The 14,623-nt window shown below is 46.2% G+C and overlaps 4 protein-coding genes across 4 annotated transcripts; all 4 read right to left on the reverse strand.

Moving 5' to 3' along the window:
• Window positions 1-1,648: 1,648 nt before the first annotated feature.
• DFL_007060 (uncharacterized protein) lies at window positions 1,649-3,598 on the reverse strand (the record flags this gene model as incomplete). The annotated part of the gene is made up of 1 exon (XM_067636585.1): window positions 1,649-3,598. One exon carries the CDS (start codon window positions 3,596-3,598, stop codon window positions 1,649-1,651), a length of 1,950 nt encoding a protein of 649 aa, XP_067488186.1.
• Window positions 3,599-4,823: 1,225 nt separating this feature from the next.
• DFL_007061 (uncharacterized protein) lies at window positions 4,824-5,477 on the reverse strand (the record flags this gene model as incomplete). The annotated part of the gene is made up of 2 exons (XM_067636586.1): window positions 4,824-5,253; window positions 5,332-5,477. The coding sequence occupies 2 exons, from the start codon at window positions 5,475-5,477 to the stop codon at window positions 4,824-4,826; spliced, it is 576 nt and encodes a 191-aa protein (XP_067488187.1).
• Window positions 5,478-8,378: 2,901 nt separating this feature from the next.
• On the reverse strand, window positions 8,379-8,977 carry DFL_007062 (uncharacterized protein; the record flags this gene model as incomplete). The annotated part of the gene is made up of 3 exons (XM_067636587.1): window positions 8,379-8,437; window positions 8,518-8,610; window positions 8,803-8,977. 3 exons carry the CDS (start codon window positions 8,975-8,977, stop codon window positions 8,379-8,381), a joined length of 327 nt encoding a protein of 108 aa, XP_067488188.1.
• A 1,255-nt stretch (window positions 8,978-10,232) lies between these two features.
• On the reverse strand, window positions 10,233-11,555 carry DFL_007063 (uncharacterized protein; the record flags this gene model as incomplete). The annotated part of the gene is made up of 1 exon (XM_067636588.1): window positions 10,233-11,555. One exon carries the CDS (start codon window positions 11,553-11,555, stop codon window positions 10,233-10,235), a length of 1,323 nt encoding a protein of 440 aa, XP_067488189.1.
• Between the last annotated feature and the right edge of the window lie 3,068 nt (window positions 11,556-14,623).

Consider the following 14,623-nt stretch of genomic DNA (forward strand, 5'->3'; position numbering starts at 1 on the left):
CTGTCCCACGTCTGTCAATCAGGGCTCTAGTAGTCTTCCTTGAGCAGTATCTTCGCTATTCGGAACATCTATTTGAAGATACGGCATTTTAGGGTTCCTAGAGTCTTTTGTGGCTCGGGTGAGTGCTGTGGAACCCGCATATCTATTCAAATTGATAGGAACTGATTCGTCTGTTCTGAAACCGCTGTTATCAGACAAGATCGGGTTGGGTCTCTGTGGCTGCTTTTGTTTGAGTTCACAGTTAGTTTTGATACATATATTATAGACGCAAAATACTTACGCGAGAGTCTCTTCTCCCGTGACATGTAATAAAGCCTTGAAGGGGTGAAGGCCCATCCGTGTCACCCGTGTTGTTCGTTCCATCAGTGTCATAATGCAGTCAGTATCGGTGGCGTCGTCGAACTGAACCTTTTCATAGCTTTCATTGGAGGAAACGCCGGTTGCCTCATTCGAGGTAGTGGCCTTGTTTTGGCTAACACCAGCTGACAAAAATGGATATTTCCCGCGGCATGGTAAGCTAAACCCCTTCACAGGTGTAAAAAGAGAGTCGTTTCTTCTTATGATGTTTTTGGCACTGTATCTTGTGCTTTTCAGAAGGTAGGTCCATTCTGATCCAAGTTGAATAGGGAGGGAAAGCAAGGTGCTCCTGGAGCTTTTGCTGGATCGACCTCAGTGAGGCTAAGGCCCTGATAGAATATCCGTCAGCACCCCAGGGAGTATCCTTTTCACGGAGTTTTTGAAGTGATCCTTCATCCGAAGCCTCCAAGTATAGTAAATTGTGTGCCTTCATCATGTTCTCTAGTCGAGTCGATAGGAATGCTGGCTTTTCTAAATAATCCCCTGTTCCGGTTTCAGGAAGACGCCAACCTAAAGAAGAGATGACTTTTTATCTTCTAATTAGCTACTCTCACCTCTCTTCGGGGGAGTACTATTTCGAGAACAATTCCGTACTTAAACAGAAATATCATGATATTGTCTACCCCCACAGCGATCCAAGCATTTTCTCTTATGGTCCTAGATAGATAGGTGGCCCACTGGGTCGCCATTACTCTATGCAACATCTATCAGCTTCCTGTTCAGATGTATGTCTAAGGATTCGACTCCAGGCAAAATACCGATAGGCTGTGCTTCAGAGGGGACAATTCTGTGTGGTCTTGTGAGATTTCCTCCACCGATAGCCAGGAAGCCAGGTTTCGCTGAGTTGCGGCCCATCTTTGTTGGCTTAGTTGAAGCAAGTTGCAATTGAACCCAAGGTTTGTTAGACTCGCTTCTAGGATACCCTTGCTAAATCGTGGACAATGTGTGTACTCTATAAGGCCCCGGGAACGTGGGCACTGAGAGCAATATATCGTCAACACACTTTATCCAAGAACATAAGTATGTTACACAGGACAAAATCTCGCTTCGGTTGCAACAAACCCAACACGGATGAATGTATATTTACTCCTTGGGCTTGAACAAGATTTCATATTCCAAAGTTAGCTACTGGGAGCTAAGTACGGGTCATACACGATGAATTCGTGGTATTTGATACTTTCAAGAATTTATAGCTAAGTCCCTAACTACTGATATGCTAATCAAATCGCCCAATTAGATAAAGTTGCGTGCGGAAAGCCCTCAACTTTCAACGAACCCAGAGCACCGGCCCTCAGAAGCCTAAATCAGTGAGAGCGTAAATACCGCCGCTAGACGTGGACCAAGACCCAAAGGGCTCAAAGGTTTTCCATTGCTCCAGGGCCAATTGATCCGCGAGTTTTCGGTCGCTAGCCTTGTCTTTCTTATAATTATTCGTGACCTTAGCAGCGACTGGCACCTCGGCGCTGGATAAAATATTCACTTTTAATGCTGTTACAAAATTTGTTTCGAGTTTCGATTCCTCCACCACTTCTGTCGCTGGATGGAAAGACGTAGAGTTCGATTCTTCCACAGATTTTGGAAGCTTAATACCTTGATTCCATTTGAAATACTCCTTCTCATCCCACTCCTCTTTTACTTTTCGTAGGGCGTCACAATTCTTGCCATAGTAGGCATATTCGTAGTCAGTCCCTGACAGTTCCATCTTGTCTGGGAATGGGAAATTGACATATGCTGCCTGTCCCTCCAAGGAATATTGTCTCAGATTTCGTCTGAAAATCTGCAGCCAACCTCTTATATCCGTCTCGAGCCACTTTCCATCCCATTGCAGCATGATGTATACGTTATAGACGCCCTGTCGCCAAGGATAGGCAGTATCGGAATCACCCACTTCGCTAACCTTTCCTCCGGAATGGATCCAAGTGACTTGCATCGTCGCGGTTTCTCCTGCGTATCTTTCCTTGAAACGGGCCATATCCGCATTTATGAACCTAGTAATATTTTCAATTGTGTCGATATCATTTGGGAATACGAAGGAGGCGTGAAGGCTGTAGCCTTTATTCGCTGGGAATGCCCTCACTATTTCGTCGGACCATTGGTCCACTAGGGTCTCATGAAGGAACCGTGTTGATGGCTCTTCTATAACCCGTCTTATGATCATATCCCGCAGGGGCTTGCTTGGAATTGGCTTTTCGTCGTCAGGCACGCCCACCGGATTAATTAGTTGGGTAAACTGCGTCTTCAAACCATCGTAGTAGACCAAAAAGCGAATAGTGAGCGGCTTGCCGATAGTACAAATCCATGAGCTGTCGATTGTGCATCTGTTGGGCCAGTTGTATGAATAAAACCTATTCATAGTTGCAAGGGTCTCGTCCGTCACAACCGCGTCCTCTTGGGGTTTAGCTTCGTCCTTCTCGTACGCAGGCTGCCATTCGTATTTGCCGGCGACTACCAAACCTTCCGGGTCCTCTAGGTACTGAATTTCAAGCTTGAATTCAACCACGACGCCGAAGTTTCCACCGCCAGCGCCGCAAAGCGCCCAGAAAAGATCCCTTCTCTTAACTTTTTCTGGGTCCTTCTTTTCCTCATCATTTAACTCGAGATCTTTCCTTGAAACCGTGACGATATCCCCATCCGCAGTCACAATTGTGGCTTCAATCAGGGTATCACAACCCAGCCCGAAGCTCCTTCCGAAGGGAGCAAGACCACCTCCCAAAATAAATCCACCAACACCCACGGTAGGGCATCGTCCGCCATTCACGATCATCCCATCATGCTTCCCATTAATCAAGTGTTTGTAAGCATGACCCCATTGCGCACCTCCTTGCATAGTCATGACTGGTCGAGGCTTCACTTTCGTGTTAAGTCTGGCCCTGTTCATCTTCCCCAGGTCAAGGGAGATACCATCATTCGTGGTAGAGAATCCTGCATATGAATGTCCACCGCCCTTTATGGTCATCGATATGTTTTGCTCCCTTGCCTCTTTAATAACGGTTTGTACATCGGAGGTGCTAAGCGGCTGAACGACGCAACCAGGGCGGGAGAAGCGGTACAAAAGGTTTGGATTTGCGACAGAGCGTTCATATTCTGCTTCCCCTGGCAAATAGACGGGGATATTTTCAGTCTTCATAGTATCAGCAAAGTCGCGGTATAGTTTTTTGTCGGCTTCAGTGCGTTCCTTTATCCTCTTTCTGGCATCTTCTATTTCTTCTGCTGTCCTTCTAAGAGGAATTGCAGGCTCCATATTGTAGTGTAAGTAAAATGATTATGGTTGAGGAGCAGCCGATGGTTGGCCGGAAAGAGAACTCGTTTCCGGTAGGTAAAACACTTAATTCAGTTTGAATTGGTGGAGAGAAAAGGGGACTGGGTTCGAAGAACCCAGGGTTAGATATATACATCCCTCTATGGCCAAACGTTACCAAACACTTGCAATCGCATCCTATTCTTTTCAGCTCCAGCACCTATCCCCACTCAATTAATCCCATGATTAACAAAAAATGCACTCAACCGCCGTATAAGGAACCCGACTCATAAGGCCATGGCGATTCTTCTTCAGCTAGGTGGAGAAATATTCAAATTTATTCTCATTCCAGCTGAAGTTTCGCCGCCACCGTCTTCCCCGCAGAGAAACCATTGGCTTCGCACTTCGGAATATGTCCGCCAAGCCTGCAGCTTGCCGTGTTGAGTGACCCGTACTGCGATTGCGACTCCACAATTAATAGGAAATTTGAATCTTCAGCTGAAGGTCGAGGCAATTAATAAAGATGGTTAGTGTAGTGGATGAGGGGTGTATACGTATATACTGTATACGTACTTAGGGCTGGCAGGAAGCAAGTTGTTTCGGGAAGTGGAAGCAATTGTTAACCGTTGGAAAACCTGCGTTGCAATCTAGCACAAGTGCACGCCATACGAACTTTTTAATTTCGAAGCCTCGAAGTCTTATCTTTGAATTGTAAGAGTGTTTTGTAAGGCGTTTAAAACGTCTTAATTGCTGTGAAAGCTGCCTTAAAACGGGCTCCCGTTCCCAGATCTGCAGAAAACCTTCATTTTCCTTATGGTGCTCAAACAATTCTCTTGCACCAAGAAACCGGCCGCCTTACGAATAACCAAGAGCAAAATATCATGTCATGTCGAGTGTGCCAACAGCAGAGTCAAGAAAGTTAGTACGGCACTTCTACAAACCAAGCACCGCCATCTGAAAGATGGTAAGCTTCTCGGATTTATTGTGACCACTTCGTGGAGGCTGGTGCGAGAGACAAGATTTATTCAAAAAAACGCCATTTAATTCCATTGTTGCTAACTATTTCTTCAAAAATATATTTCGTAAGAATATTGTACATTGCTAATTAAAACCCAGTCCTTCGCCCATAAAACATTGTCGTCTTCTGAATCAGTCTCCATTTAACCCCCAAGTATGCGCCAAAAGACCCAATCCTATTGCATCCTAACGATTCCAAGCAGATCATGGTTTACAAAGCAGCAAGGGCCATGAATGCAACTGGAGCCAGGGCGAAAACGTTTCTAAAGGTATTCGCGGAGTTTGGAGTAGAAGAACCGGTGGCTCCGGTGCTCGTACGGGCTGGAGAATCGGAGCTACCAGTGGTAGTCGAAGGTGTATTACTGCCGCCGGTAGACGCCTTAACAGGAGGAATACATCTGACGCTGATGATGGTAAGGTTGTTCAAGAATTGACCGTAGTCAACAGAGATAACACCATCCCTGCCGAATGGACAGCAGTAGCTTCGAGTTCTATCGACCTGATCGCTGACAATGAAGATTTGATCCGAGCCGCACGCGACGTCTGAGGCGGTAAGAATGGCAGCGTCGCCCCCGGAGCTGAGGTTGAAGTCTTCAAGAACATCCTCGAATTCGGAACATTCGCCGGCATCGCTGGCGTGTCTGGCTTCGCAGCAGGTATTGGGCATCCCGGCCTAGGTACCACAGGTCAACCCGAATTGACATTGACCGGTACCGCACTTTGGGGAAGTACAACCACTTGGGCCAGTGCTACAGTTGGATGGTGGGTTAAGCCAAAAGTCGTATCTTCGCTGGTACTCTTCGATGAGAGGTGATTGAGCGCAGACGGCAGCGGCCGTGGCGAGGAGGATTATTGCGGAGCGCATTTTGGTAGATTAGGTAATGGTTTGGAAAATATATAAAAGGATCTATATAAGATGTAGAATCGAAGCTAAGACAAGGTCGGTCTAACCTGTAGATTTAAGAGGAGGCTCTGAGGATTATAGTGAAGTGAGGAGAAGGCTGATGAAAACAAAGCGAAGGGCTCCTAGGTAACACAAAAGTCGGAATGCTTTAGTATCCTTTCGACGCAAAAGAGATCAAGGAAGTGATCCTGAGGGATTCTGGTGGCTGCACAGAAGAGTTTTCCCGGCGAGTTTTACTGTTGACTGGACCCGTTAATGATTATCACAGGGCTAAATTTCCGAGGTTAACTATTAGTGTCTCAAAGTCGTCTGGCCAGACGACGCGCTCCATGTCAAAGTTCGCATCTAAATGTTAGATATGAAAAAAGGTACTAAGAAATGTTGGGAACATTTCGGATTCACCGCCTCGAAATCCAGACCCAAAGATCCCGGGCGCTATCTTGGCGGAAGCTTCTAATTCTCAGCCCCCAAAGCCATCCAAACAGGAAGTGGCGAAGGGAGTCGAGGATCCATGAGTACGGAAAACTTTGTGGTTCAGATTCACCTTCCCGATCCCACGGTCCTGCTTATGACTAAGAGCCGGTAAAACGGTCCTCTTGACATGTCGACTAGGAAAGTGGACCAAGGAATCTTGCAATGGTGACACAAATAAGCTTAAGATCCACCGATATCGATTAAGCGAGAAGATTTGTCACACATGAATCTACTTGGCGGGATAGCCAAGGCTTTGGGCAGTCTTCAAGGCAAACCGTCTCATTTTTCTAGATACAAAACCACTAGAAGAAATCTAGAACAAGGAGGAAATAATATTGGGCATAGCAGTTGCTGGACGCATGTTTGGTGCAAATTCGGTTCCCAATACGCCCTCATGATGACTGACAAATTCGACATGTAGGAAAACTTTTTACGATACTCTACCAATACAATAATCATAGCCCAAACCACATCTCCTGACCGGCAATGGTAACTCTCACATCACCATTACCGTTAGCATAATTATGTCCTCCAACAAGTCCGAAAATTCCACATCTATCAATAACAACAATGCCACCAATTGCAACATCACGACTAATCGGCACCCGGACACAGAGGTCAGAAATTTACCTGAACACAAACACTCTCGATTTAGGTTTGAGAAACTTCACCAGTAAGAAGCCGCCTGTTGCACATTTTCCGCCTGGCCATCCAGCTGCCAGGCCCAGTTGAACAGAAAGTGATAGGGCGATAGGTGACCTAGCATGAAGTCCTATCTAGACCCCAGAGGTAGTTGAAACAAGCGACAGCATCGCCACGAGAACACATATAATTGTAACGACATTGGTATTCGCACTTAAAGAGGCAAGGGCGACCTTGATAGAAACCATTTTGGCTAGAAAATTGTCTGAGGAAAAGCTTCGCAGGAAGTTATAGATAATAAATTAAGCCCAATAGGTCAAAGACTTCAAGGTTGATCGGTACTCGAATCTGATATCTTCGCAATTGCCGAGGGTAACCAGAAGAAGGAGATACCAATGTCTTTTTATACACTAGTTGGGCTTTATATATGACAATCCAACCTTGGAAATTTCTACAAAAATTGCTTCAGGGTCATATCATCTACCTCTAGACTGGGCCTTCAATAGGGCCTGGAATTTGGCCTTAGAGATCCTCATATATAATCTTGGCAGTCTGCAACACCAGCTCAAAATGCAACATGATTTCGCGGACCGCGTTGGGATCCTGCTATTATCAACAATGCTAATCGACTAGGGGACGATAATTCAATTGAGCTCCGACCCGGCATCCTATTCACGGAAGACGGGGGCGCCTATCAAAAAAAACCGGTAGTTGCTGAATTTAAACCGACAAATCCCCAATGACCAAGCGGTGAGCGCGAAGACAAACCACATGGATTGGGCTCGTCGCACCGTCGGAAGTATAAATGAACCTAGTACTTATGAGAAGGATTACATAACCATGGCTTAGTATTGTCTGCTATATGAGCTCCATTACACTAGTCAAACTATCCCAATTTCAGACACACATAGAAGAACCGCAAGCCACATCCGTTGAAGCCGCCCGCAGGTACAACCATGAGGCTTCTCAAGAAGCAGAGCTCTCGCATCTAGGTACCTGTGGAGCTCAGTTCTACATCTCTATCGTCGGGTATATGATCCACTTTTCAAATCTGTGGCCCTACGCTATTACGATCAGGCACGATCCTGAGATAGTCTTTGAAGACACAACAAAGCAAATACAGCGACTATCTCCGTTAAAAGCTCTTATAATTAAATGATGCTTATCTAGTTCTACGATGACCCGCATTGCCGACATACCATTGATTCAAAGCCAACCCTTCTTGCTTCGTACCTAAACTACCGCGCTGACAAAGGGCCTATACTAGATATAATGTCGGACAAGAATTTAAAGGATAATATTTATATTTACACTGGGGCTCGCACTATAACCAGATACGCATACGTACATGTATATACGCCGAGCTTTCATGATTAGGGCTTGATTCAATGGCAGGTCTCGAGGGCTGTATTCACAGCATGTTCTTTGTATATTCTCTCAAGTCGGTGGTAATTATGTGATGAATCGGCAGAGTTCTTCTATAGCCGACATCTTGAAGGATTCGAATCCAATCTTTCGACACGTTTAATATCATGCTACGTAGTCATCCTTAGAGTTATACTATAATATTACTTAGTTATAATTGGTGGGAGAAATTCTCAGGTTTACGCCTGAGATGCATTCGTATTATCCTTTACGATAGTCCATGTCTCCTTCAGACCGAAAAAAAAAGAGAGAGAGAGAGGGAAAAGACGACAAGCCCATGAAAGAAAAGCCATCCATCTCCGTTAGAATCCAAGAACGATTTTATGATCTTTCGGATGGGAATTCTTTGCCAGTATTTTTTTTGTATTGGTCTCGGATGACTGTAGTGTTACCAATAGGTTAGCTGAAGCCCCAACTAACATATTTATATGTATATATCAAAGATAGAAGGGTATCCTACAGTCAGCGATGGCTGAATCCTTGGCCTGTTCGGCGGCGGATTCATTGTCCTGAGGACCTTGCTTGAAGACTTTCTCTTGGACAAAGTCAATAGCTGTATTGTGTTGCCAAGTGTGTTAGTAACTGTTCATTTGCGGATGGTAGCACAAAGCCGTAGAGGGTATAGTATCATGATGCCATGCAAAATCATAGAAGCGTAGTGCGGAAGACATGATGGGAACATCGATACAAGTGCGCTAAGGTAATAGCACGATAGTTGGAGATACTGGGAGGAAGGATTGGTTACCCTTGTCGAGACTGTCTTCCTTCGCTTCACCCTTTCGGCCGCCGCCAGCCTGTTCGTTCAGGAAGTTCGAGGCCTGGTCGAAGAAGCTGCCGCCCTCCTTGCGCTCTCCGGACGCGGACCCCTCCGCCTCTGGCTTCTTCTCACCATCGTCAGCGAATTTCTTAAGGAAGTCCATGATGACGAATTAAGTTATTAAGGCAGGTGTATTAAGTGGGGTTTGAGGATAATAACTTGTGACGATGGTATTGACTGGAGTTTATAGTGTAGGTAGCTTTTGAGTTAAGGGAAAACCAGGGAAAGCGGGGTCATTTATACATCCCACTTAACTTCACGCATCGGTTCGAATAACAGGATTTACAGCTGAAAGCATTCCATCGCATTGGCATCCTGCCCCTCTTTTCCTCCTCTCCTGCATGTGTACACATGCATGCACCGCCTAGTTCCACCGATTCATGATCTCATAGGTATTTTCTACGAACCCAGGAGAGCTAGGTGGGGTTTGTACGTGTACCATTCGATCCAAAAGGACATTCCATGTTCTAACCCTGCACCGAAAGAATTAAGCTCGCGACCAAAAAGCATGGGATCCCCGCCGCTAAAGAGAGGCAACTTCTATTCTCTAGCGTAAGTTACAAACTTTATCTCCGAAGAAAGTTACGTGTTGGACAGGCCCCCACATTCCTGGTCTGATTAGGCCCTTCCAGCTGGGATATTGATGCATCGTAGTCGTCGGCGCTGAGCGTGCCCACATGCTTTCAAGCTTCACAGCCTCCACCATTTGATGTTTGTTGCAGTTTTAAAGGTAGAGATATCGCTTAGAGCGTGCCTATGACGAACCGGATGCATACCTAAGCTAGTTCTGGAATTTAAGGCCGGGGGGTCGAAAAGCCCCTGCGCAAGACACATTTCCAGAAAAAAAAAGTGGTTGAGGTTGTTGGGACGATAAGTTACTTTCGCAGCTTCGGAGCTTCAAAGTCGTTGATGCGTGATGAATTATAGGGCAGGCTGAGAGATTCGTAAAAATCATCCGTTAATGAATGGAGGGTCCACATCTAGATTTCAATTTCCGAATCCACCAGGAAATAGGCGTGATTTGCAATGTGCAATGCAATGGGCCAGGCATATCGATTTGTGGGGTTGAATCAGTTGGTTTGATTTTTGTGTCATTTTCGCCTACTGGCGGTGTGAAGGACAATCAGTATTCAATGCCCAATAATGGCACAATGTATTATTTGATGCAGGTGGTATTTTTACAAACCCTTCTTGCTCAATGTTAAATATCGTTAAGATGGTAAAAATCGAACGCTAAAATGAATGATCGGTATATACCCTGTCGCATATGCAGCAAATGTAGATGGTATCCGAAAAATCGCTTCAAATAAGAAACAAAGATATAAAAATCGCAAATATACAAATGAAAATGCATCATCTTAGGAATGCGGCGGCGGGGGGACCGGTATATCCAAGATCTCAGCTGCATCACCTCTACTATATGGCGGCAGTTCAGGATCTGCTTCTCCCTCTCCGACAACCCTGTGTACTGGTATCCTCGGTATAACAATAATTTCGCTTTCTTGCACCATATCCAACTCTTGCCGTGTTCCACCTCCACTAGCAAAAAAACTTGACCGCGAACCACCTGCCTCCTCGTCTTCCCGAGCCTTCATTTTCTTCTGACTGTAATCAACAAGCACCCATGTGCAGGCGACTAGGACGGAAAATGAATATACAATGGCAACAATATTGGCGGCAAATGTCGACACCCACAGAAATGTCATTAGAGAGATGAATACGAGGACGCTGGTTACTAGGCCTACTATGGCTAATGCTGGCGTCGGCGGGTGGTTGCTCGGTGTCCGACGTCGTAATAAGTATGACAGTGAAAGCGGCCTTGGAGGCCCTCGGTGTATAAATATATTAGGTATTCGGCCAAATCGTGAACGGGCAGTAGAACGCAATCTCTGAAAAGTGTTTTGAGGCGGTGTGGGCAATGTGTTGCCCGCCGAGGGGAATTGAGGACGGGGTGGGAGGTCGTATGTTACGGTTGGCGCAGGTGGTGGAGGAGGTGGTGGAGCAGCATATTGCAATTGGCGCATTGATTGATTGTTGTTTCCATGGTTGCTCGTTCCAGGTAAATTAGTTGTAGATTCATTTATCGTCGTTAATTGTCCTTGAAAACGGGATGATTGTCCTTGACCGTAGTGGTCCACGCTTGGTGGGAGACCCATTGTCGATATTGTAGGATTTTGCTCTTGAGATGGAAGAGAAGGGTAAGAAATTTCTGAAGAAGTAGGATTTTGGGACATCCCGGCTGATGGTTGGATTAAGTAGCTATATCGACTGGTAATGGGAGCATCCGCAGCACTGATTGAACTAACAGGACTCGCACTCATACCGCGATCCCGTTGTATTCGACTATTGTGCCGCGAGGGTAGTGAAACCGGCGAGGGAAGTCGGTAGGAAGGAGTTCGGTTGAGACTGTTATATGCCCCTGTGTTCAGATTGTTCATGTAGGAGAAAGATTCAGCTTCTTCATTTGGATCAGTCTCTGCTGCGACACTTGGGATCAATGGAATAGCGCTGTAGCGGTGAAAATTATAACTCAGTCCCCCACTCGTTACACCAGCGGCTGTCGGGTCTGAAGGAGGTGATGGCGGATGAGGAAGTGTCGGAAGAGAAGAATCGTCGAGAGATTGTCGTGCATGATGTGAAAACGGAGGGAGAGAAGTGATTCTCTGCGTAGGTCGAGGCATCGTGGGCGCGAGCCGTGCCCGAACGGAAGCGAACGCGCTGCTCGGCTGGTGGCGTTCCTGCAGGTGACGACCGCGGTTCCGCTAGAAAGCATCGAAACCAAACCCGATATATTTTGTTCAGTGCATTGGACGCCGCGCTTCGGCCGGTTGAGAGAATAAGGCTTTTCTTTGCGATTAATTTTCGAATACTTCGAGCCTCACGGTCTCGTTTTGTTGATAATAAAAGTATACAACATTTGTAGGTGATGTTGCAGAGTCGTCGAAACTCTTACTTGGGACTGTTACTTAGTATCAAACTATGCAATGCGAACCTCCCCTCTAGATGACAATAGGATCCAAGAAAAACCCAAGAGAATGAGGTCTCGAAGATCGACGGGCTTTTTGAGAGGTAAAGGGCAAGCAGGAGACATGCGAGAAGGTCAAATGTAACATTGGAGACAAGGGGACTTAAAAAGAAAATCGAATTACGAGGTAAGCGAGCCAAAACATGGCGAGCTTCATTTCAAAAAAATGCAGAGATCCCGGGCAACCAAATACCCCATCGAGAACCGGACTGGGAGTTTACAGGGGTCAGCCACAGGAGCGAAGGCGAGTCGTTTGCTAGAGGATGTTTCCGTCGACACCATCGCAGCATCCATCTTCGCCTTCCCGAGACAGACTTTAAGCCCGCACTGGAAATAGTAACACGCGAGCATGGGTATCACCATGACTGCCAAAGGAGCACGAGGCCGGGCACGTGGAGGGAACCTCCGTGTGAGGAATCAATATCTCAACACCAAGAGAGCTCCAGCCATGCCATGGTAGTATTTCATATGGGATAACATATTGTCCAAAACTCCATCAAATCGGCGGAGTTGGCAGGGGCAAAGTTATGCCGGGTTCTGTGCACAGCTGGAGAATATTCATCAGGCGAAAAATCGTGCAAAATGTTACGGCGGGGTAGATATCTCGTACCATTGAATGGCTCACTAATCCAACAGTACAACAGAGCTTTTTTGTCGTCGGCTGTGCAGTTGCTTTCAACTATGACTAGCGTTCGCAAGATGCTGTCCAGTAGACAAATCCACCTGGATTTCGATGTTCAACTAACTAGTTCAACCCGATTTCGATTCGACGGGATTATTTCGGGCCACCCGGTGAGGAGCCAGTCTCCGCTCGTGCCAGTAGCAGCGTAATCTTTGAAACCGGTTGCATGCTCAGTCGAAACTTGCCTGACCGCTGTCTGAGCCGAAAGGATTCCACAACCAGTTAGCTCCACTATATAAAGAATCTGTCGTTTTATATAATTACCTTCTGAGGTTACAAATGTTTGAGAGCCAAATCGTCAAGATCGTGGCGCTGTGGCCGTATCGTTCTCGATATTTGGAAGCTGGGTGTCGGATGCATGGGCCGGGTCAGCAGGAAGTGCCGGCGGGTATCAGCTGCAACCAGTGGTCCTAGGAGGCCTTCTAGGGCTGCAAATACTCTCGTACGGGCTTCGACTTAAGACGAACTGCCATGCCAAATCCGCTGCCTAAAAATCCGCAGCTTCGGCTTCGCCTAGCAGTGAAATGCAAGGCAATAAGTGTGAGCTTTCAACGGCCCCGCCGAACATTCCTTGTCCCCGCCAGCCGCCTCAACACACTCACGCATCACAACTCAACCACATTCTCGAATACGAGCCTATGGTGGAGGTAGCCCTATGCATCGACCGTACATATCTCGATCTTATGGTACTCACATAGGCTACCTCTAGACAATCAGATGATTCATTTCGCATATCTACTATACATTGGTATATCCAATAATAGGTATGCTATCATATGAGAATCAGATATCCCAAGATTATCCGCACCGCCCTTGACGGGCTGGGAATTTTGGCCCAACGGTTGTTCCCCCGGAACCCAGTGCGTCAGCTTAATATTTGGTTCGTTCATAACAGACCTTGCAGGCTTCTCGAATCGCACCCAGTGAGCCCTCAAATAGCTCCTGGCTCCGCTGGTTATCTGTTTCTCTGGTGCATCAACGACATACACTTGGTAGTGTCCGAGTCATCCTTTGCCTAGATTTTGATTCATGCCCCTCTCCTTGAACGAAGAAATCCCTCAGATTGTATTTTTTTTCTTCTTGCTTCCAAATTCCTTAACTATTTTGCTGATTGAGTTTCAGATACCCGTAAAACCATTCCAAGGTAATTTCAAGTTCAGCAACTTTGTCTTTATCGAGAATCGAGATCCTGAGAAGATCAGGGTGGGTCGGAGTCGACAGATCGAGAATTGCCAGGTCGATATGTATATAGTCGTTTGTACAATTACCAACCATATGCTCCTTCAGACGATATGTCTGACCAAGGGAATCGAAGTTTCCCATTCCGAGATATGCGAACTAGATGTAGCCATACTATTCAATTGCCTGCCTGAAAGCGAGGCTAATGTGGCTCTCGATTTCATGCATACGCTGGGGCCGCGCCCGCTGCCCAAACGCTCATTGGACGAGAGGGTGCTTACGCGCTTCCCGATGATTCCAACGCAACATCCGAAAAGCGGCTGGCCCGGCGGCCCAGGGATTCGTAATAATCGAATCTGGGACTACGTAACGATACGAAGGATCTATACATTTCGATATTTGTATTAATGAACATCGGGTTTTAATATTGTGTTTGGGAAGCTCTAGTCTCAGGACCGGGGGAGCTCAAGCCTTTGAATATTTAGAGAGGGCTGAGAGTGCACCCTGTACTTTGTAATAACCATGACTATCAATCAACCGACAAAGGAATTGAGATACGGTCATGACTGCCAAATCATATTCAAATTCGTCATCTCGCATACTGAAGCATCATATATCTTCGCTCCTGTTTCGGATGTTATCGATCATCCAGTATGTACTAATATATATCCCCCTAACATATTACCATAAAATTTAAATGGTACAGGCTTAACATTTTAAAACTAATAATAAACATCTATAGATGTCAGTTTCCTGATCGATGTCACCAACTTTGTTCCTAGATCTGCCGTGCTATAAATAAAATTACCTTTCGCCCGCTGGCGAGATAACGTTGGACACGAGAGCCAAGCTGCAGGGTTCCT

This window comes from Arthrobotrys flagrans, assembly GCF_004000055.1.
Source record: "Arthrobotrys flagrans strain CBS H-5679 chromosome Unknown unitig_8, whole genome shotgun sequence".
Taxonomy (NCBI): Eukaryota; Fungi; Ascomycota; class Orbiliomycetes; order Orbiliales; family Orbiliaceae; genus Arthrobotrys; species Arthrobotrys flagrans.